Genomic DNA, 24238 nt, shown 5'->3' with positions numbered 1-24238 from the left:
AACTGGGAGTAGCACAGTCAAGTTCTGTCTGTCGAATGTCCCTGTTGTGCTATCCACCCCCTGTCTCTCTCCTCACTCTTCTCTCTTTCTGTCAGCTGACAATAGCATTGCTGTCCCCTCAAGCCTTGATTTCATCTTTTTCCTCGCTACATCTCTTTCTATCTTTCCTTCTTATTCTCTCTCTCAAAGCAAAACAAAAAATAGAGTGCTAACCTGCTGCTAAAATAGAGTGCTAACCTGCTGGTAAAATATAGTGCTAACCTGCTGGTAAAATAGAGTGCTAACCTGCTGGTAAAATAGAGTGCTAACCTGCTGGTAAAATAGAGTGCTAACCTGCTGGTAAAATAGAGTGCTAACCTGCTGGTAAAATATAGTGCTAACCTGCAGGTAAAATAGATTGCTAACCTGCTGGTAAAATAGAGTGCTAACCTGCTGGTAAAATAGAGTGCTAACCTGCTGGTAAAATAGAGTGCTAACCTGCTGGTAAAATAGAGTGCTAACCTGCAGGTAAAATAGATTGCTAACCTGCAGGTAAAATGGAGCGCTAACCTGATGGTAAAATGGAGCGCTAACCTGCAGGTAAAATGGAGCGCTAACCTGCAGGTAAAATAGAGTGCTAACCTGCTGGTAAAATGGAGCGCTAACCTGCTGGTAAAATGGAGTGCTAACCTGCTGGTAAAATGGAGAGCTAACCTGCTTGTAAAATCAGTCAGATAATGGTAATTTGGTTCATTTCTCCCCCTCCCTGTAAGTTTGCTGTATGGGCTGTCACTATCCAGGCTATCTTGATGAAAAACAAGTGTGTGCCCTGTGGCCTAAAGCAAGGCCAAAGAGAGAGAGCTGATAAAGAGAGGGAGGGCTGGGGTGTCTCAATGAAGAGAGAGAGTGAGACTGTGAGAAGAAGAGGGGGGAGAGAGAGGGCTGTCTCAGTTCTCTCTGTCTACAGAAACAGCTGCTCTCCATTGATTACCCTGGCAGTTACACTCCTAACAACCGTATGTTTAGTGCAGAATACTAGAGGTTATCTTCAATTAGACAAACCAACTGCTTTTAAAAAGATGTACACTGCAAGGAGTATATGAAATGATAAATAAAAAACAGAATAATAATATGTATGCTTTCATACAATTTCATATGTGTAACCTGTCAATGCATTGAGGTGGTAACCTTGGTACAATATTTAACATTCAGAGTGAGATGTACACCAAGATATTGATAGTCATTCTTTGGTTTTTATTTTTAAACATTATTTCACAAGTCAACAAACATCTTACACTATCAAAATCAACTCTTAAACACAACTTTGGCTCTTGGTATCACTAAGGTGTTGTAATCAAATGCGACTTCTTGCAAGGAAGATGAGACCAGTCCACCAGTTTTAGGTTTCCTTTAATGCAACTCCAGATGACATTGAGAAGCAGCATTAGAACCCTTACCATTACTAAAACTCGGTTTGAGTGCTACCCTCTAGCTTCCAACCGCCAGCAGCATCCGTCCATGTGTGTACTATTGTAGCTATGACATTGAGAGGTGTCAATAGAACCCTTACCATTGCTAAAACTCAGTAATGGTAACGGTTAGATTGCCACCGTCTAGCTTCCAACCGTCAACAGCTTGTGTGTGTGGTGATAGTATCCGGCGGGGGAATGAGACCCTGGATAGTACATCATCTATACTGTAGTGTCACCATAACGAACTTACAGTATATGATGATATCCTGTCCAGGATACAAGACTAACGAACAATGTCCCATGATGACATTGCCTAAATGAATAAATCTGTTGGGGAGAGAATTATGGATATTACATATTAAATAAATACACAAACAAATATGAACAGAAACAGGGTTGAGTCAATATGTTATCAATGTGTTATAACATATTCTGAGAAGTCAACCACCCAAGGAATGAATACAATATGCATGCTATATTACAGAATGATATTTTCTCAGACAACAAATTCACGCATGATCCACATCAATTTCTTAATCAAATCTATTGAAGTCCTATTGCAAGACTAACCAAGTTCAGGTCCCACATTGCATTATATACCGATACCATGTACATGAGTATTATTTTTGTAATTGCTTGTAGTTAACTAAAAGAAACCACTTGCAGAGCATCTTAATAGAGGACTTTCTCTAAACCACTATACATCAGCTATCTCCCCTAATTATCCCCTTCAAATGAAGCCCAATTGACAACTTCAGAGGTTTAGTGTGACTGGGTTAAGTGATCAAAACGTCTGTACATTTCACATAGTGGGCCTTTAAATGTTCACCTCACCTCTATGTCTGGTCTGTCTGCGTTGTCCTCTCTCTTGAAGAAAAAAGTGTTAATTAAGGGCATTGGTTGTTTTCTATTACCACGCTGCTCTGGTTTACAACAGCCAGCACGTCTCCAACCCTACCACATTGTTCACAGACTCATGACAGCTCGCAAAGGTCTCCTTTAAGGCCACCAGTTCATTTGCATATGGTGATGACATCAGAGCTGTGGCCCCCTTATCTATCATACTCTGGGTCTTGTCCTGTTTGCCTCTGATCTAATGATGTGCCCCACCCCTTCTAATCAGACCCCAAACAGGTTTGCAACATCAGGTGTTTGACATCTTGTCTGACACCCCTCCATGCCCCCGTACACACCCATTCCAAAGCAAGTTTTTCTTAAGAAATATTTTTCTCCAGTTTTTTGGCCTTATTTTGGCAGATTTATTTCCAGTTTCCATTTTAAAAGGTGTTTTGTTTAACAAATTGTCTGTCTCTTTTGTCAACATTCAAACTCACCCAAGCAAACATTGCCTATTGTTCAAACATGAACTCCACTGAACTGATTATTGAAGTCACTGAATAATTAAACATTATGACCTTAAGTGGACATCCTAAGAAACAGCCAACTGAAATCATTTCTGTCTTAAATCTTTCAAAAATGTGTTTGGACACACCTACTAATTTCAGGGTTTTTCATTATATTTACTATTTTCTACATTGTAGAATAATATTGAAGACATCACAACTATGAAATAACACATATGGAATCATGTAGTAACAAAAAAGTGTGAAACAAATATATTGTATATTTTAGATTCTTCAAAGTAGCCACCCCTTACCCTTGCCTTGATGACAGCTTTGCACACTCTTGGCATTCTCTCAAACAGCTTTTCATGTTTTATTTTATTTAATCTTTATTTAACTAGGCAAATCAGTTAAGAACAAATTCTTATTTACAATGACAGCTTTATGAGGAATGCTTTTCCAACAGTCTTGAAGGAGTTCCCACATATGCTGAGCACTTGTTGACTCCTTTTTCTTCACTCTGCTGTCAACTCATCCCAAACCATCTCAATTGGGTTGAGGTCGGATGACTGTGGAGGCCAGGTCATCTGATTCAGCACTCCATCACTTTCCTTGGTCAAATAGCAATTATACAGCCTGGGGGTGTATTTTGGACCATTGTCCTGTTGAAAAACAAATGATAGTCCCAACAAACTCAAACCAGATGGGATGACGTATCAATGCAGAATGCTGTGGTATCCATGCTGGTTAAGTGTGCCTTGAATTCAAATCACTGACAGTGTCATCAGCAAAGCACCATCACACCTCCTCCTCCATGCTTCACGGTGGGAACCCCACATGCGGAGATCATCCATTCACAAAGACACAGCGGTTGGAACCAAAAATCAAAACTTTGGATTCATCAGACCTAAGGACAGATTTCCACCGGTCTAATGTCCATTGCTCATGTTTCATGGCCGAAGTAAGTCTCTTCTTCGTATTGGTGTCCTTTAGTAGTGGTTTCTTTGCAGAAATTCGATCATGAAGGCCTGATTCACGCAGCCTCCTCTGAACAGTTGATGTTGAGATGTGTCTGTTACTTGAACTCTGTGAAGCATTTATTTGGGCTGCAATTTCTGAGGAGCAGTTAACTCTAATGAACTTATCCTCTGCAGCAGAGGTAACTGGGGGTCTTCCTTTCCTGTGGCGGTCCTCATGAGAGCCAGTTTCATTATAGCGCTTGATGGTTTTCGCGACTGAACTTGAAAAAACGTTCAACGTTCTTGAAATGTTCCGGATTTACTGACCTTCATGTCTTAAAGTAATGATTGACTGTTGTTTCTCCGTTTAGTTAAGCTGTTCTTGCCATAATATGTACTTGGTATTTTACCAAATAGGGCTATCTTCTGTATAGCACCCCTACCTTGTCATAACACAATGCATTAAGAAGGAAAGAAATTTCAGAAATTAACTTTTAACAAGGCACACCTATTAATTGAAAAGCATTCCAGCTGAAGCTGGTTGAGAAAATGTCAAGAGTGTGCAAACCTGTCATCAAGGCAAAGGGTGGCTACTTTGAAGAATCTCAAATATCACATATATTTTGATTTGTTTAATACTTTTTGGTTACAACATGATTGGATATGTGTTATTTCCTAGTTGTGATGTCTTCACTATTATTCTACAATGTAGAATTCTGCTTTTCTTTTCTTAGTCAACCTTGTGTTCTTTTTCTTTGTTCTTGAACGTAGCTCTGTTTCTTTGTGTTCTGGAACGTAGCCCTGTCTTTCATTTTGTTCATTGTTTTCACCTGTGATTGTTTCTCACCTGGTCTCATCATTTCCCTAGTTAGTTCAGTTCTTTCTGTTTGTATGGTTGTGAGGTATTGTTTGTTTTTGACTGCCTACCTGTGTTTGACCATTGCCTGCCTGTGACCACGATTCCTGCCTTCTGCGAAGGCTTAATAAACATCTGCCGCACTCTGCACGTAAATCTACACCCTTTTCTCCCCGAGTATTCTTTCCAAAATTAAGAAAAACCCTGTTATGAGTAGGTGTGTCCAAACCTTTGACTGGTACTGTATAATAATTTACAGTTCTTCCCCACTACAAACAAATACGTTATAGTTCACGTCATGGCAAATGCAATCAATTGTGTTTTAGATGTTGACTACAAAGGAAAGAGTATCCAACTATCAGCAGCTGATTTCAACTGAATATTATGCAATGACTCTTCTTGATGTAATTGTTAGTGGTTTGAATCATCTACATATCAAACATAACTGCAACCATCTTTCTGGAACATTCATTGTGGTTGGCATTTTTCTGGCACAATATTTGTATCATATTTCAACAAAATTGAAATAAATATGTATGATGCACGTGGGAGGTGTCGGGTGACACGGTTTGGGGTGAGGACAGAGGTGGGGGCGACAACTTAGCCCAGTTACTGTGGAAACAGGCTCCCCAGTTAGGGTGGGGGACCAAGGGGGTGTGTGTGAGTGGTTGGGTTGATCCTACAGATAGGCCTATCTGGGCGGCACCATTGAGGTGCCTGGTGTCCCTCCAACTCCGTATCAGCAAAGAGTTGGAGGGACACCAGGCACCAGGGAAATAAATGGAGATTTCTGGTTTCAGAGCTGGTCATGGGTGCACCTCAGCCACGCTCAAGGTCATAAACGATATCTTAACCGCCATCGATAAGAAACAATACTGTGCAGCCGTATTCATTGACCTGGCCAAGGCTTTCGACTCTGTCAATCACCACATCCTCATCGGCAGACTCGACAGCCTTTGTTTCTCAAATGATTGCCTCGCCTGGTTTACCAACTACTTCTCTGATAGAGTTCAGTGTGTCAAATCGGAGGGCCTGTTGTCCAGGCCTCTGGCAGTCTCTATGGGGGTGCCACAGGGTTAAATTCTTGGGCCAACTCTCTTCTCTGTATACATCAATGATGTCGCTCTTGCTGCTCTTGCCACCTCTACGCAGACGACACCATTCTGTATACTTCTGGCCCTTCTTTGGACACTGTGTTAACAACCCTCCAGACGAGCTTCAATGCCATACAACTCTCCTTCCGTGGCCTCGAACTGCTCTTAAATACAAGTAAAACTAAATGCATGCTCTTCAACCGTTCGCTGCCTGCACCTGCCCGCCCGTCCAGCATCACTGCTCTGGACGGTTCTGACTTAGAATAAGTGGACAACTACAAATACCTAGGTGTCTGGTTAGACTGTAAACTCTCCTTCCAGACTCACATCAAACATCTCCAATCCAAAGTTAAATCTAGAATCGGCTTCCTATTTCGCAACAAAGAATCCTTCACTCATGCTGCCAAACATACCCTCGTAAAACTGACCATCCTACTGATCCTCGACTTCGGGCGATGTCATTTACAAAATAGCCTCCAATACCCTACACATTGGATGCAGTCTATCACAGTGCCATCCGTTTTGTCACAAAAGCCCCATATACTACCCACCACTGCGACCTGTACGCTCTCGTTGGCTGGCCCTCACTTCATACTCGTCGCCAAACCCACTGGCTCCAGGTCATCTACAAGACACTGCTAGGTAAAGTCCCCCCTTAACTCAGCTCACTGGTCACCATAGCAGCACCCATCTGTAGCACACGTTCCAGCAGGTATATCTCTCTGGTCACCCCCAAAACCAATTCTTACTTTGGCCGCCTCTCCTTCCAGTTCTCTGCTGCCAATGACTGGAACGAACTACAAAAATCTCTGAAGCTGGAAACACTTATCTCCCTGACTAGCTTTAAGCACCAGCTGTCAGAGCAGCTCACAGATTACTGCACCTGTACATAGCCCATCTATAATTTAGCCCAAACAACTACCTCTTCTCCTACTGTATTTATTTATTTTGCTCCTTTGCACCCCATTATTTCTATTTCTACTTTGCACATTCTTCCACTGCAAATCTACCATTCCAGTGTTTTACTTGCTATATTGTATTTACTTCACCAACATGGCCTTTTTTTTGCCTTTACCTCCCTTATCTCACCTCATTTGCTCACATCGTATATAGACTTATTTTTCTAGTGTATTATTGACTGTATGTTTGTTTTACTCCATGTGTAACTCTGTGTTGTTGTATGTGTCGAACTGCTTTGCTTTATCTTGGCCAAGTCGCAATTGTAAATGCAAACTTGTTCTCAACTTGCCTACCTGGTTAAATAAAGGTGAAATAAATATAAATAACATTTTTTTTTTTTTTTTTTTTTTTTTACAGCGCATTCAAATCAAAATGTATTTCTGCGGCCAGTTAGACATTGAAGAGCAGGAGGACAAAAACATAATTTATTTAAGTTTGGAATTAAACATAATGATAATATACATTTGCTTTACTTTGTAAGAATGCAATTTCACATTTCACATCTAAATCAGACTAAATTTGCTTTATAGACATATAAATGTTCTGTAATGTTCTGATTTACCTCTACATAACATATGAGCAGAAGAGCAGAACATGAGTCTCCAGTCCATACAAGTTCTGTGTAGGCCCTCTTCATATGCTGGGATAAGAGATTTGTAAGTTCTCTCAAATACGTATTTCATATGTAGAATGATTTATCCATTCCTAATGATAATTTAAAATATTATTTAATCATACAACCACATTAATAATTTCACCCTCTTGCCTTGAAGACCAAAGACAAATATATATTTTTGTGACAGCATTTACTACATTAGAGAAGCTCAGAAGTGTTTAGATATTTTTGGTATCATAATGGTATTTATCATAACCAAGCCACATCTCAAAGAGCCAGGCCATCCCTGTAGAGCAGAATTCCAGTGGACTGGAGGTTGTTACTTAGGGAGCAAGGTGTCACTCGACACACACCTCTGCATTGACACTCCCCTGCCTTCTGTCCTGTGTCTGTCTGGTCAGCCAGTATAATAAAGGAGCCAGGTCCAGCTTCCTGTAGTAATGGCCGGCCAAACTGCCAAACTGCCCAGGTGATTAGCACCTGGCATGGGAGTTGAGGGAACACCAACCTCCCCCTCCCTGCTCCCCTCTTTTCACACAACAACATGTAGGCTACTCTAAACTGTGTAAAGATCAAAGTGGGGTTCTGATTGATGTTCCAACACTTAACACACACACATACACACCTCTGTCTTCTTCCATATGGGAGGGGAAAGTATAGGGGATAGCTGTCCTAATCACATCTCAAGTGCATATCACTGAGTTCGAGTTTGGAGTAAATCAGAGAGGAATTAACAACAAGAGCACTGACTGGAGCTCCAAGGCCATGTATCTGCATGAGGAGAGGCTGCTGTGTGGTGACTACCCACTCAACTCTCAGCCCAGGAACTATGGCTATTGTCCACCAGGTAGGTTTGTGTTTAATGGATAGACAACATGACCAAATGTTATTGGAAACGTTGCATTACAGTGTTTAAAAATCCTAATTGAGCCTAACAATACAGTTTTTGCTCTTTCCTATTGAGAGGGGTAGCCTATCCCACTGGGCACAGACGTCAATTCAACATCTAACATAATGTCATTGAAATGATGTGGAAACAACGTTGATTCATTCAACCACTGTGTGCCCAGTGGTTAGCTATTTATGTAGTCTATTGTCATAGGTTTGTGGAATAAAAACATAACTCGAATATAGGCTATGAATGACGCAAATAAATACCTTCTACTAGATTGTAAAGATGCGGTTCTGCGGGGCCAGTCTTGGAACAGTAGCGGTAAAGTCGGGTGTGAACCCGAGCTTTCAGCTCTTCAAGTCCGGGTGTCGCTCCAGGGTCGCGAGCTATGGGAACAATTTGGCGATATAGGAACTGAGATGCTCATCACCAAAACAGGAAGGTAGGATGTGTGGATGATAAATAGCGGTAGCCATAGGCCTTCATAATAACCGCTTGTCAAGAATATGAAACATGAGTGATAGAAACATTAGAAATTAATTAAATATGATAGCCTAAAATAATGTAATTTCTATTTGGTGACTGTTTTGGCACATAGGCCTAGTCTCAGAGTCATTCTGTTTATAAAGTAGACATTTCTTCTCAAGGTTGACAATGCGAAGAACCACTATTTTTTATGAAATTGAATAACCGACAGTAGTATGGTGCACAAAGTAACACTTTCAGTCTTTTGCTTATTTATGAAAATATTATTTGAGTTATTAATAATAGTGTATACAAACAACATACTACCATTACCCACTGTAACTACCTTTCTAGGACATACCAGTCCTTTACAAAAGTCAACAGAAAGTGTCAGAAGTCAAAATGTACACTTAACCCTGTAGGCGGCGCAAGAGTAGTCTGAGTACCAGTTTCTTCAGCTGAAGTTCCACTCCCTGTCACTGCCAAAGAGACTTTTATTTATTTATTATTTTTATTTCACATTTATTTAATCAGGTAGGCCAGTTGAGAACAAGTTCTCATTTACAACTGCGACATTGCCAAGATAAAACAAAGCGGTGCGACACAAACAACACAGAGTTACACATGGAATAAACAAAAGTACAGTCAATAACACAAGAGAAAAAATCAATACAGTGTGTGCAAATGTAGTAAGATTAGGGAGGTAAGGTAATAAATAGGCCATAGCGGCGAAATAATTACAATTTAGCAATTAAATACTGGAGTGATAGATAGTGCAATAAGATGAATGTGCAAATAGAGATACTGGGGTGCAAAGGAGCAAAAAAATAACAATACGGGGAAGAGGTATTCTTAATGTAGTAAGATTAGGGAGGTAAGGCAATAAATAGGCCATAGCGGCAAAATAATTACAATAGCCCTATAGTGGGCTATTTACAGATGTGCTGTGTACAGGTGCAATGATCGATAAGCTGCTCTGACAGCTGATGATGAGGGAGATATAAGACTCCAGCTTCAGTGATTTTTGCAATTCGTTCCAGTCATTGGCAGCAGAGAACTGGATGGAAAGGAGTCCAAATAAGGAGTTGGCTTTGGGGATGGCCAGTGAAATATACCCGCTGGAGCACGTGCTACGGGTGGGTGCTACTATGGTGACCAGTGAGCTGAGATAAGGTGGGGCTTTACCTAGCAAAGACTTATAGATGATCTGGAGCCAGTGGAGGCTATTTTGTAAATGACATCGCCGAAATCAAGGATCGGTAGGATAGTCCGTTTTATGAGGGTATGTTTGGCAGCATTAGTAAAGGATGCTTTGTTGCAGAATAGGAAGCCGATTCTAGATTTAATTTTTGGATTGGAGATGCTTAATGTGAGTCTGGAAGGAGAGTTTACAGTCAAACCAGACACCAAGGTATTTGTAGTTGTCCACATATTCTAAGTCAGAACCGTCCAGAGAAGTCGGGCGGGCGGGTGCGGGCAGCGATTGGTTGAAGAGTTGGAGGCCACGGAAGGAGTGTTGTATGGCATTGAAGCTCGTCTGGAGGTTTGTTACCACAGTGTCCAAAGAAGGGCCAGAAGTATACAGAATGGTGTCGTTTTGCGTAGAGGTGGATCAGACAATCACCAGTAGCAAGAGCGACATCATTGATGTACACAGAGAAAAGAGTCAGCCCGAGTATAGAACCCTGTGGCACCCCTATAGAGACTGCCAGGTTGTCAGAGGTCTGGACAACAGGCCCTTGACATACTGAACTCTATCTGAGAAGTAGTTGGTGCACCAGGCGAGGCAGTCATTTGAGAAACCAGGTTGTTGAGTCTGCCGAGAAGAATGCGGTGGTTGACAGAGTCGAAAGCCTTGGCCAGGTCAATGAATACGGCTGCACAGTATTGTTTCTTATCGATGGCGGTTAAGATATCGTTTATGACCTTGAGCGTGGCTGAGGTGCACCCATGACCAGCTCTGAAACCAGAAATCTCCATTTATTTCCCTGGTGCCTGGTGTCCCTCCAACTCTTTGCTGATACGGAGTTGGAGGGACACCAGGCACCTCAATGGTGCCGCCCAGATAGGTCTGCTTACGTCTTTATCTGTAGGATCAACCCGACCACTCACACACACCCCCTTGGTCCCCCACCCTAACTGGGGAGCCTGTTTCCACAGTAACTGGGCTAAGTTGTCGCCCCCACCTCTGTCCTCACCCCAAACCGTGTCACCCGACACCTCCCACGTGCATCATACATATTTATTTCAATTTTGTTGAAATATGATACAAATATTGTGCCAGAAAAATCGAAAGCCTTGGCCAGGCCGATGAAGACGGCTGCACAGTATTGTCTTTTATCGATGGCGGTTATGATATCGTTTAGGACCTTGAGTGTGTCTGAGGTGCACCCATGACCCGCTCAGAAACCAGATGGCATAGCAGAGAAGGTGTGGTGGGATTCGAAATTGTGTGATCTGTGATCTGTTTGTTAACTTGGCTTTCGAAGATTTTAGAAAGGCAGGGTAGGATAGATATAGGTCTGTAACAGTTTGGGTCTAGAGTGTCTCCCCATTTGAAGAGGGTGATGACCGTGGCAGCTTTCCAATCTTTAGGGATCTCAGATGATACGAAAGAAAGTTTGAACAGGCTAGTCATAAGGGTTGCAACAATTGCGGAGGAAAAGTTTAGAAAGAGAGGGTCCAGATTGTTTAGCCCAGCTGATTTGTAGGGATCCATATTTTGCAGCTCTTTAAGAACATCAGCTATCTGGATTTGGGTGAAGGAGAAATGGGGGAGGCCTGGGCAAGTTGCTGTGGGGGGTGCAGATGTCACGGCCATCTTCCTGGAAGGAATAAGTGGACCAAAGTGCAGCGTGGTGAGTGTACATTTTCCTTTTTATTTAAAATGTTGCCAACAAAACAACAAACAAATAAACAACCGTGCAGCTATAGCTAACAGGGCTATAGTGTCACTAACATAGATAACTACCCACACTGAAAGGAGGGGAAAAAGGGCTACCTAAGTATGATTCCCAATCAGAGACAATGATAGACAGCTGTCCCTGATTGAGAACCATACCCGGCCAAAACATAGAAATAAAGAAACATAGAAAACAAAACATAGAGTGCCCACCCCACATCACACCCTGACCTAACCAAATAGAGAAATAAAGCGGCTCTCTAAGGTCAGGGCATGACAGCAGAGCTGTTGACCGGGGTAGGGGTAGCCAGGTGGAAGGCATGGCCAGCTGTAGAAAAATGTTTATTGAAATTCTCGATTATCATAGATTTATTGGTGGTGACAGTGTTTCCTAGCCTCAACGCAGTGGGCAGATGGGAAGTGGTGCTCTTATTCTCCATGGACTTTAAAGTGTCCCAGAACTTTTTGAAGTGTGTGCTACAGGATGCAAATTTCAGTTTGAAAAAGCTAGCCTTAGATTTCCTAACTGCCTGTGTATATTGGTTCCTAACCAATATCTCTTAGTTCTACATTTTTTGAAATGGGACATGCTTATTTAAGATGGGGAGGAAAGCACTTTAAAGAATAACCAGGCATCCTCTACTGATGGAATGAGGTCAATTTCCTTCCAGGATACCCGGGCCAGGTTGATTAGAAAGGCCTGTTCGCTCTAGTGTTTTAGGGAGCGTTTGACAGTGATGAGGGGTGGTCGTTTGAATGCGGACCCATTACAGACTGGCCTTTCCAATGTCTATCTGCCGACTGCGGTTACTACACTTAACAAAAATAGAAACGCAACATGTAAAGTGTTGGTCCCATGTTTCATGAGCTGAAATAAAAGATCCCAGAAATGTTCCATACACACAAAAAGCTTATTTGTGTCAGTTTCTGACCTTAGTTCATTTTTTATGTCTTTGTGTTAGGTTGGTCAGGGCGTGAGTTGGGGTGGGTAGTCTATGTTATTTTTTCTGTTATATTTCTATGTGTTTGGCCTAGTATGGTTCTCAATCAGAGGCAGGTGTCGTTCTTTGTCTCTGATTGAGAATCATACTTAGGTAGCCTGTTTTTCCCATTTTGGTTGTGGGTGTTCTGTTTTTGTGTCTGCACCAGACAGAACTGTTTTGGTTGTTCTCTGTGTTTAGTTCCATTATTAAAAGTATGAACACGTACCACACTGCACCTTGGTCCTCACCTTCTTCCACCTTAAACAGTATGATTATTACACAGGTACACCTTGTGATGGGTACAATAAAAGGCCACTCTAAAATGTGTAGTTTTGTGTCACAACACGATGCCACAGATGTCTCAAGTTTTGAGGGAGCGTGCTATTGGCATGCTGACTGCAGGAATGTCCACCGGATCTGTTGCCAGAGAACTGAATGTTAATTTTGCTACGATAAGCCGCTTCCAGAATTTGGCAGTACGACCAACCAGCCTCACAACCGCAGACCACATGTAACCACAGCAGCCCAGGATGTCCACATCTGGCTACTTCACCTGCGGAATCGTTTGAGCCCAGCCACCCGGACAGCTGATGAAACTGAGTTTGCACAACAGAAGAATTTCTGCACAAACTGTCAGAAACAATCTCACGAAAGCTCATCTACGTCCTCGTCGTCCTCACCAGAGTCTTGACCTGACTGCAGTTCGGCGTCGTAACCAAGTTCAGTGGGCAACTGCTCACCTTTGATGGCCACTGGCATGTTGGAGAAGTGTGCTCGTCACAGATGAATACTGGTTTCAACTGTACCGGGCAGATGGCAGACAGCGTGCATGGCGATGTGTGGGTGAGCAGTTTGCTGATGTCAATGTTGTGAACAGAGTGCCCATGGTCGCGGTGGGATTATGCTATGGGCAGGTATAAACTGCGGACAATGAACGCAATTGCATTTTATCGATGGCAATTTGAATGCACAGAGATACCGTGATAAGATCCTTAGTCCCATTCGTGCCATTCATCCTCCACCATCACCTAATATTTCAACATGAAAATGCTCAGCCCCATGATGCAAGGATCTGTACACAATTCTTGGAAGATTTAAATGTCCCAGTTCTTCCATGGCTTGCATACTCAACAGACAGGGTGTTCCAGTTCCCGCCAATATGCAGCAACTTGACAAAGCCATTGAAGAGGAGTTGGATAACATTTCACAGGCCACAATCAACAGCCTGATCAACTCTATGCGAATGAGATGTGTTGCGCTGCATGAGGTACATGGTGGTCACAACAGATACTAGCTGGTTTTCTGATCCACTCCCCCACCATTTTTTAAAGGTATCTGTGACCAACATATGCAGCAGTGCTTGTCGGAACTTGGAAACTCTGAAATTTCCAACTTGCTAATTGGTTTTAGTTATACACTGGCCACGTTCAACCAGTTTGTCAGTAATGTCCGGGTGTCATATGTCCGACTAGCACCTGAACCTGACAATATACCCTACTAATTTATGGCGGAGATACTATTGGTTTTTGGAAATAGCATTAATATTGTCCATGACAACATGTGGAGTGTCAAAAATATAATTAGAATTTATAAAAATATATATAAATGTAAATGTAAATATAAAACTACATTTAGCTGTTAGCTAGGCAAGTTGTTGTATTTTGAGGATTAAAACTTTTTTTGTGGTTGGAATATACTTTGAGAATTTAGAGGTGAGCTAGCAACTTCTTGAACGTTAGTACCTCAGTGCATTTGTTAGACTGGTTTTTCATCTGGACAAACAAAAAATGGTTGCCTAGCAACCAGATGCCAACATTTTTCTGTGGATAAAAAAGTTCATAAAAAATGTTCAGGAACAAAACATTGTCTACACTGTATTTCTGATCAATTTTATGTTATTATACACTACAGTTCAAACGTTTGGGATCACTTAGAAATTCCCTTGTTTTTTAAATAAAAGCACATTTTTTGTCTATTAAAATAACATCAAATTGATCAGAAATACAGTGTAGACAATGTTAATGTTGTAAATGACTATTATAGCTGGAAACGACTGATTTTTAATGGAATGTCTACATACTGTATGCTTACAGAGGCCCATTATCAGCAACCATCACCCCCGTGTTCCAATGGCACGTTGTGTAAACTAATCCAAATGCTAAATGATCATTAGATAACCATTTTGCAAACATGTTAGCACAGCTGAAAACTTGTGTTGATTTAAGAAGCAATACAACTGTCCTTTAGACTAGTTGAGTATTTGGAGCATCAGCATTTGTGGGTTTGATTCCAGGCTCAAAATGGCCAGAAACAAAGACTTTCTTTGTGAAACTCATCAGTCTATACTTGTTCTGAGAAATTAAGGCTATTCCATGCGAGAAATTGACAGGCTATCAATCAAGTCTAACTACCTTAGCTGGCATACCTACTGGCAAGTTTGGTAGACTTTAGAAAAGCAAGCAATAACTAAGTATACTGAATAAGACGTTCCTTTCAATCGTTTATCCATATTTTAGCAGAGATGCAGAGAAGCATATTTAGTTTCTTTAAAAAAACACACCAGTCAGGAGGATACAGACAGCTCAAGAGGTATGCTTACATATGCAGAAAAATATACATATTTCTTTGACACAGAATTAAGCATAATGATGTCTCTAGATTGCAGGAAAAATCTGTTTTAGGTGTTTGAATAATGCTAAATTCTCCAATTTACAGATGGGGGGCATAGCCCCACTACGGACCACTCCCAGGCATCCTCACGTACCTTGTGCTCCATCAGATTTTTGGGGTGCATGACACCCTTTGGCGGGGTTCATTGTAACAGGCTGCAGGGTTAAATGTAACACTGTTTTCAATGATAAAAATGAGGGGTAATTGAAACATTTTCTGACTTGAAGCTTATATTTGGATGACATTTCACTACATTGACTAAAATACATGTATATTTGATCTTTTAGGCATGTCATATTGACCAAAAACAGAGTAACCAAAATGTATATATTATAGATAGGATACTTTTCACATTCAAAACTATGATTTTTATCCTTCAATTTTTCTAAGGTATTTTCTTAGTTGTAATTGCAAACTTGATATAAAGAACTGCCTTTTTCCCCCCATTTTTTCCCATGTGAATATTTCTAAATACGATATAAAATACCATTGCATTTTAGATAAGGGGTTAATTGTGATAAATGTTCAAATTTGCCCCCACTACAAATCTGAGTTTAATCTGAGTTTGTGAGAAAATACAACAGTAATTATTGTCATCAGCCAATCAACAGACCTCTTCTCACTGATAAAAATTATATATTAAAAAAAGAGAGGCGGTAAGAATATTGACAATTCTGCTTGAAAAATGTATGGATTCTAGCAAAAGTTACAAGGCATGTAGACACACTAACCAAGCATTAGCACATTGAATAACATCATTCAGCTTGCTACTTGGTTTCTAGTTTGAGTTTCGTTGTTACTTTGTGCCCTGTGTTACTTTGTGCCCTGGTCTCTCCTAACCGGATGGTTCAATATTGTTCAAACTTCCCACCTGATTGTATTTTATAGGCGTATGTTTCCGAGCTGCAGAGTCACTGTGACAGGGTTGAATCCTCAGGCTAAGTATGTGTTGATGATGGACATGGTCTCGTTTGATGACGACAAATACAAGGTACCTCACCCTACCCCTCCCAGCATTATGCTACTGTTTATTTACATTTTTTGTTATCTATTGCTACCACAACACACACACACAAACACACACTAAAGTTGTAGATTAGTGTTTGTGTTTAGATTGATAAGCTTTAGAAAAATATGTTAGATTCAAAACTGCAGAAGATGCTGGTTATCAATGTGTTTAGACACTAAACTGTACCTCTGTCCTGTGCAGTGGAGCAGGGATCGCTGGGAAGTGAGTGGTATGACCGAGTCACATCTTCCCAACCGCTTCTTCATCCACCCAGACTCTCCCTCCCTGGGGGAGAGGTGGATGCAATACCCCGTCTCGTTCCACAAGCTCAAACTCACCAACAACACCCTCAACTCCAGTGGCCTGGTAAGGCTTGGCATGGAAGGACCATGGCACATTTTATGACATTAAAAGTGTCATGTCACCATGACACTGTTGCAAAAGAGCTGATAGTCACTGAATGTTACTTAAACCTGGAACATGCACCTTTTTGGGCAACCCAACCAAATTCTCATAGAAATGTGAGTTATAGATCTGTCATTCATGTTTAAAAACAAGTCTAAGAAGCGTTAGATCTGTTCTATGTGCTGTGTTTCTATGCTTACTGTGGTTAAGTGACATTTTTGTGTCTTTTACTTTCAGTTTTGTACACCAGCTTCAAACAGCTAAAAGTACAATATTTTTGGTTATGTACAATATATTTCACAGCAGTTTAGATGGTACAATGATTCTCTAAACTATACTTGCTTGTTAACCCTCTGTTATCCCCATGGTTTTTGTGCGTGATTGTTTTATTGTAAGTTTGGTCCGATGTTTGTGGGCTTACTTCATGTATTTGGACATTTTTAGTAAAGTTCCTTGTGTTACTCATCTCTGCTGTCCTGCGCCTGACTCCTCTGCACCAGCGACACCCAGATCTTTACACCTTGCTTACATTTGTATACAAAAAGCTGTCTGTGCAAAGCTGTCATCAAGGCAAAGGGTGGCTACTTTGAAGAATCTCAAATATAAAATATATTTTGATATGTTTAAGACATTTTTGGTTACTACATGATTCCATGTGTTATTTCATAGATTTGATGTCTTCACTATTGTTCTACTATGTAGAAAATAGTACAAATAAAGAAAAGCCCTTGAATTAGTAGGTGTGTCCAAACCTTTGACTGGTATTGTATATTCATTTTGTTGCAGAGATTTTGGGGGCCAAATTAAACCATTTGGCCCACGGACCGCCAGTTGGAGAACCCTGATGTAAGATGAGATGGAGAGTATGTGTTGACAGGCATAGTAGTAACAGGTATCATCATATGTTCTGCAGGTGGTTCTTCACTCCATGCATAAGTACCAGCCCCGTCTGCACATCGTCCAATCTCCAGACCCCTACAACCCTCTGTCAGGGGGCTACCTGCGCTTTACCTTCCCTGAGGCAGCCTTCATAGCTGTCACTGCCTACCAGAACTCAGAGGTAAGACCAGGACACCTTGGGATTCTCCAAGAAGGAGATATTGGAACAGCTCTAATCCAATTGTGTTGATTAGAGTGCTCTCTGGAGGTTGAATCTGGACAATGCATGTAAAGTCTGGAACGTCAAATGCTGCTTCAAGAGTGCATAATATGAGATGTGTACAGCACAGGAGTCTGCTGAGGGGAGAACGGCTAATAATAATAGCTGGAATGGAGCACATGGAATGGCATCAAACACCTGAAAAGCCCAAAACATTTTCAAAGACTCCAGTCACCCAAGTCATAGAATGTTCTCTCTGCTATTGCACGGCAAACGGTACTGGAGAGCCAAGTCTTGGCCCAAAAGGCTCCTTAACAGCTTCTACCCATAAAACATAAGACTGCTGAACAATTAATCAAATGGCCACCCGGACTATTTACATTGACACCCCATCCCCCCACTCGCTGTTTATTATCTTTACCCCTACCTACATGTACAAATTACCTCGAATAACCTGCACCTCCACACATTGACTTGGTAATGGTACCTCCTGTATATAGCCTTGTTATTGTTATTTTATTGTGTTATTTTTTATAAAAATTGTAACTTTATTTAAAACATGTAACGTTGTCAAAATGTAACGTTGTAACTTTAAAAATGTATCGTTGTCATTTGTAAATGTTTTCTTAACTCTATTCCTTGAACTGCATTGTTGGTTAAGACCTTGTAAGTAAGCATTTCACGGTAAGGTTGTATTCGGTGCAGGTGCTATTTTATTTGTTTGCTGCATTTGATATCATTCCACTGATTCCGCTCCAGGCATTAGAACGAGCCCATTCTTCCCAATTAAGTAGCTTACCAACCTCCTGTGGTGTGCAGTACTAAACTCAGCAAAAAAAGAAATGTCCCTTTTTCAGGATCCTGTCTTTCAAAGATAATTCGTAAAAATCCAAATAACTTCACAGATCTTCATTGTAAAGGGTTTAAACACTGTTTCCCATGCTTGTTCAAAGAACCATAAACAATTAATGAACATGCACCTGTGGAACAGTCGTTAAGACACTAACAGCTTACAGACGGTAGGCAATTAAGGTCACAGTTATGAAAACTTAGGACACTAAAGAGGCCTTTCTACTGACTCTGAGAAACAGCAAAAGACTGATGCCCAGGGTCCCTGCCCATCTGTGTGAAGTGCCTTAGGCATGCTGCAAGGAAGCATGAGGACTGCAGATGTGGCCAGGGCAATAAATTGCAATGTCCATACTGTGAGACGCCTAAGACAGCGCTACAGGGGGACAGCTGATCGTCCTCGCAGAGGCAGACCACGTGTAACAACACCCCCACAGGATCGGTACATACGAACATCACACATGCGGGGCAGGTACAGGATGGCAACAACAACTGCCTGAGTTACACCAGGAACGCACAATCCCTCCATCAGTTCTCAGACTGTCTGCAATAGGCTGAGAGAGGCTGGACTGAGGGCTTTTAGGCCTGTTGTAAGGCATGTCCTCACCAGACATCACCAGCAACAATGGGCACAAACCCACCGTCGCTGGACCAGACAGGACTGGCAAAAAGTGCTCTTCTCTGACGAGTCGCGGTTTTGTCTCACCAGGGGTGATGATCGGATTCGTGTTTATTGTTGAAGGACTGAGCGTTACACCGAGGCCTGTACTCTTGAGCGGGATCGATTTGGAGGTGGAGGGTCCGTCATGGTCTCGGGTGGTGTGTCACAGCATCATCGGACTGAGCTTGTTGTCATTTGCAGTCAATCTCAACGCTTTGCGTTACAGGGAAGACATCCTCCTCCCTCATGTGGTACCCTTCCTGCAGGCTCATCCTTACATGACCCTCCAGCATGACAATGCCACCAGCCATATAGCTCATTCTGTGTGTGATTTCCTGCAAGACAGGAATGTCAGTGTTCTGCCATGGACAGCGAAGAGCCCAGATCTCAATCCCATTGAGCACGTCTGGGACCTGTTGGATCAGAGGGTGAGGGCTAGGGCCATTCCCCCAGAAATGTCCGGGAACTTGCAGATGCCTTGGTGGGGTAACATCTCACAGCAGGAACTGGTAAATCTGGTGCAGTCCATGAGGAGGAGATGCACTGCAGTACTTAATGCAGCTGGTGGCCACACCAGATACTGACTGTTACTTTTGATTTTGACCCTCCCTTCTTTCAGAGACACATAATTCAATTTCTGTTAGTCACATGTCTGTGGAACTTGTTCAGTTTATGTCTCAGTTCTTGAATCTTGTTATGTTCATACAAATATTTACACATGTTAAGTTTGCTGAAAGTAAACGCAGTTGACAGTGAGAGGACGTCTATTTTATTTTGCTGAGTTTATAATAAATGAGACGTGCTAATTTACCCAACAGATAACAAAGCTCAAGATAGACAACAACCCCTTTGCAAAAGGATTTCGTGACAATGGGCTGAACAGAAAAAGGTGAGAGACAGCCTTCTAGTAGCTTGAAACATGAACAGCAACTCACTTGAAAGTGATACAATACTCCTCCCAGTATGACTCAGAATAACTATCAAATGTGTTTGTCAATTATATCGTCCCCAATATGTTCCTCTTGGTAAACGGTTGAATTGTTTGCTCAGTGGAAGACATGATGATTGTGCAGAATTGGAATAGTATTTAGTCGACTCACTGATCAATTAAGTGACATGTTCTTTTCCATTTTACTGGTAAACATCACTATCATGTTCATAAGAAACTGTGAATAATGACAATAGTTTCTCTCTGTAGGTTCAGAGAAAAGGAAGGTCAGAGCTCCGAAAAACTAAATGAAAGACAACTCCAGATGGAATTGAAATCTTCAAATGGTATAGTCACATACAGAGTTAATAACAGAGTTTATTCAAACATCTGTAAAGAAAATTGTAAACATTACACCTAATTTCTAAAGAACGTATTTCTATTTCATACTATGAAAAATCTAGCTATGAAAGTCAAGCCAGCTGTCTATTGATCTTTCCTAACATGGGAAAAGAAAACTGCTCAAGAAAATAGCCAGCAGGTGTCATTATTTCATTTTGAGACCATCCAAAGACTGTAGTAGGCTATCTACGTAGTCATTCTATACCCGTCCTCTAAAGTTCATTTTTAGGATATTTTAAAGAGTTTGTCGAAGTAGAAGGTGAAGGAATCTCCATGCATCTTCTCTCCTTACTGTTCTAGCATCTGAGCCTGTATTCATAGTGTCTCAGAGTTGGAGTGCTGATCTAGGATCAGTTTGCCATTTAATAATGATGAATACGATTACATGGATCCTAGATCAGCACTCCTTTTCTGAGACACTTTATGAATACGGGCCCTGTTCTTTTCTGTCCTGTCCTCATTGTTTCAGTAGGATCCAGACCAGTGGAGTCAGATGATGAGGCTGATGTCATCGTCTCAAGCTCTAGCTCAGTGAATTCTTATGGTGCAGCAGAATCCAGGACTGATTACATCACGTCTCTCTCTGCTGCACATAACCCCTTAATCTCTGCCTTCATGAACTGGGGGGCTGCGGCTGCAGCCCTGCCCTGTGGCCAGGAGGGATGGGGGGTCCAGGACACAATGACCCACAACACCCACACATACAACACACTTACTACCAGGGACTATGGCAGGTCAGATGATCAAGGCCATTTTCAATCTTAAAAGTGTATTAAATCAAATCATCAGCAATGAATTGTGAACGAGAATCATAATGCTTCTTCTTACCAGTCCAGTATTTCTATAGTATGATTATTGAATAAACACAAAAATAAAAACTAGGCTAATATTCTGAAACTGTACTCTATTGTTCTATTTCAGCCCTGGGCAGCATAACGAAGCCAGGCATACTGGTTTATCAAACGTTGCTTCTCCTCTCTTCCTCCCACACCCTCCACTGGGCCAGACTCACCACCTAGGGTCTGTTGGCTTCAGAAGGCCCCAGGCGCAGAGCAGGAAACCAGTGGGGCCTCACCCACTTCACCACCGAGGAGGTCCAAGTGGTCCAGCACCAGAACTCTCCCATAGCCACAGCCACACATCAGACCACCAGCCTCAGCAGCAGCAGCCACAGCCCCATCAGGCTGAGTTTGACTACCCTCTCCCCCTGCCCCCAAAGGTCAGCAGGATGCACCTAACTGAGAGTGCCCTGCGTAGCCTGGAGAAGAGCCCCTCCCCCTCGGTGTCCGGCAGCCCTTGGTCCCTCACCGACATGCTCAACAGGATCCAAAGCAGGGAAGGGTTTGGGATCAACTCAGTGAGCCTCCAGGGGAAGCTGCTCTATGCCCAGACCCAGTATGAGAGGCGAGGCCTGGAGCTGGGGGTGAACAAGGAGCTCCGGCCACCACAGCCCAATCCACCACTACCTGATGATGAGCCAGAGTACCTGCCTCTCCACAACATGATGCGCTACCACCAGAACAGCTTGATTGGCTCTGCTGGGCTGCTAAGAGACAACTATGTGGACCCTAGAGTGCCCTCCTGTAAGTCACCTATACTCAACCTATAAGTGATCTCTTGTTCAGTAAACACAACAGGTCAGGTAGACATGAACATTTTCCCCCACATGTGGACATCTAGCAACATCCCTGGGTACACTTGAGGCAAATTAATATGCAATATTGATTCATGTATAGTTAATTTCTCTTTGCTATGTTAGACATTGCAAAAAAAATCCATATTTTTCAGTTGTAAAATAGGGAAGTGGTTTGCTAGGATAAGGAACTGGGGACTCTTTTGCCCTGACATTAGATGTTTTATCATTTGTAAGGGGAGCTAACAACTATGCAATAGATTTGCATGTCTTAACCATCAACATGTTTCCCCACTTTCTTGGGACATTGTAATTAACAGTAAATAATGAGTGAGATTATATGTGAGATGTGAATGCAGAAGGGCAGTGGTTAATCAAACATACAAAATAGTTTTGTTTGTTTTGATGTTAAGGCTGATAACATTAGCCATATCCATACTGTATGTGTCGTTGTCATGCTAGACAAGTTGGCTACAGCACGTACAGCATAAGAGTTATGGGACGAGGATAATGTAACAGGCCACTGGTAACTGATTCTCTGAAAGAATACTGAGGAAACTGTATGAGGTGGCAGAATATTTATTACAGGGAAGTGAATCATACTTTGCAACAGCAAGACTGGAGGATATGAGGGTCACATGTTCACATGCTGAAATATCCATTTGGGACCAGTTTTCCAGTAGTATGTAATGTAACAATCTACATAAATCCAAAATAGACAAATTCACATAAACACATTTATTAAGTTTGAATAGATATTGTATATTTCAATAATGTGCAATCTTTTTTTAAATATAAATACACTGTATTCTGAAAGTATTCAGACCCGGTTATACATGTGTGCAAATTTACAACAATAAAAACTGAAATATCACATTTACTTAAGCATTCAGACCCTTTACTCGGTACTTTGTTGAAACACCTTTGGCAGCGATTACTGCCTCGAGTCTTCTTATGTATGGACGCTACAAGCTTAGCACACCTGTACTTGGGGAGTTTCTCCCATTCTTCTCTGTAGATCCTCTCAAGCTCTGACAGGTTGAATGGGGAGCGTCGCTGCACATCTGTTTTCAGATCTCTCCAGGGATTTTCGATCGCGTTCAAGTCCGAGCTCTGGCTGGGCCACTCAAGGACATTCAGAGACTAGTCCCGAAGCCACTCCTGCGTTGTCTTGGCTGTGTGCTTACGGTCATTGTCCTATTGGAAGGTGAACCTGAGGTCTGAGGTCCTGAGCACTCTGGAGCAGATTTTCATCAAGGATCGCTTTGTACTTTGCTCTGTTCATTTTTCCCTCGACCCTAACTAGTCTCCCAGTTTCTGCCGCTGAAAAACATGCTTCACAGTAGGGATGGTGCCAGGTTCCCTCCAGACTTGACGCTTGTCATTCAGGACAAAGAGTTTAATCTTGGTTTCATCAGACCGGCGAATCTTGTGTCTCATGGTCTGATAGCTAACTTTTGGCAAACTCCAAGCGGGATGTCATGTGCCTTTTACTGAGTGGCTTCCGTCTGGACATAACCATAAAGGTCTGATTGGTGGAGTGCTGCAGAGATATCCTTCTGGAAGGAAAAGTCAAATGTGGAATAAGTCAAGGAGTCTGAATACTTTCCGAATGCACTGTATATACTCTATAGATAAAGATAACAGTTAAAGGCATACAATGTTTGGTCTTCAACTACATTCTAGATCCGAAAGTTAGATTTACCTGAACTGAAAGCTGCTTCTACTCCGCTGAAATCAAATGACACTATCCATAATACACAATGCCATTTTTTAAAAAGAACATTGGCACAAAATGTTTTTCAGCTGAACAAAAACACATTTTGATCAGGGAAAGACTTCAGTATGTTTAGATAGAACATTACCCCACAACATAAGGGGCATAGAAAGAAATGAGTTGGTGGATGGGCCTGCAGAAATATGGATGGGGCATATTGTATAATTTCTGTTTTGTTTTTGGGCCTGGCTCCCCAATGGGTGGACCTGTGTCCACCCATGCCTAAGGCCCTGTTCAACATTTCCAACTTTATACAATTCAAACCAGACATTTCATCAAACAGA

General features: G+C 41.8%; 1 protein-coding gene and 2 long non-coding RNA genes across 6 annotated transcripts; 1 reads left to right on the top strand and 2 right to left on the bottom strand.

Moving 5' to 3' along the window:
- Window positions 1–91: 91 nt before the first annotated feature.
- Window positions 92–686, bottom strand: LOC127906156 (uncharacterized). 3 transcript variants are annotated; one of them, XR_008060480.1, is made up of 4 exons: window positions 646–686; window positions 406–597; window positions 262–357; window positions 92–213 (listed from the first exon to the last, which is right to left on the bottom strand). It is a non-coding gene; the product is annotated as an uncharacterized LOC127906156 (long non-coding RNA). The 3 variants fall into 3 exon arrangements; XR_008060482.1 differs by having other exon boundaries at window positions 670–686; XR_008060481.1 differs by having other exon boundaries at window positions 212–357.
- Window positions 687–1210: 524 nt separating this feature from the next.
- LOC118390067 (uncharacterized) lies at window positions 1211–2421 on the bottom strand. Its single transcript, XR_004826904.2, has 2 exons — window positions 2286–2421; window positions 1211–1778 (listed from the first exon to the last, which is right to left on the bottom strand). It is a non-coding gene; the product is annotated as an uncharacterized LOC118390067 (long non-coding RNA).
- A 5789-nt stretch (window positions 2422–8210) lies between these two features.
- Window positions 8211–23461, top strand: tbx16l (T-box transcription factor 16, like). 2 transcript variants are annotated; one of them, XM_035780241.2, is made up of 8 exons: window positions 8211–8613; window positions 16080–16182; window positions 16402–16566; window positions 17519–17665; window positions 20033–20103; window positions 20413–20489; window positions 21017–21278; window positions 21466–23461. In XM_035780241.2, the coding sequence occupies exons 1-8, from the start codon at window positions 8417–8419 to the stop codon at window positions 22151–22153; spliced, it is 1710 nt and encodes a 569-aa protein (XP_035636134.2). In that variant the 5' UTR covers window positions 8211–8416; the 3' UTR covers window positions 22154–23461. The 2 variants fall into 2 exon arrangements, with proteins under 2 accessions (XP_035636134.2, XP_035636135.1); XM_035780242.2 differs by lacking the exon at window positions 8211–8613 and adding an exon at window positions 10958–11494.
- Window positions 23462–24238: the final 777 nt, after the last annotated feature.

Source organism: Oncorhynchus keta, chromosome 11 (assembly GCF_023373465.1).
Source record: "Oncorhynchus keta strain PuntledgeMale-10-30-2019 chromosome 11, Oket_V2, whole genome shotgun sequence".
NCBI lineage: Eukaryota > Metazoa > Chordata > Actinopteri > Salmoniformes > Salmonidae > Oncorhynchus > Oncorhynchus keta.
The sequence above is the reverse complement of the archived record's forward strand: the minus strand, read 5'-3'. Positions and strand labels throughout refer to the sequence as shown.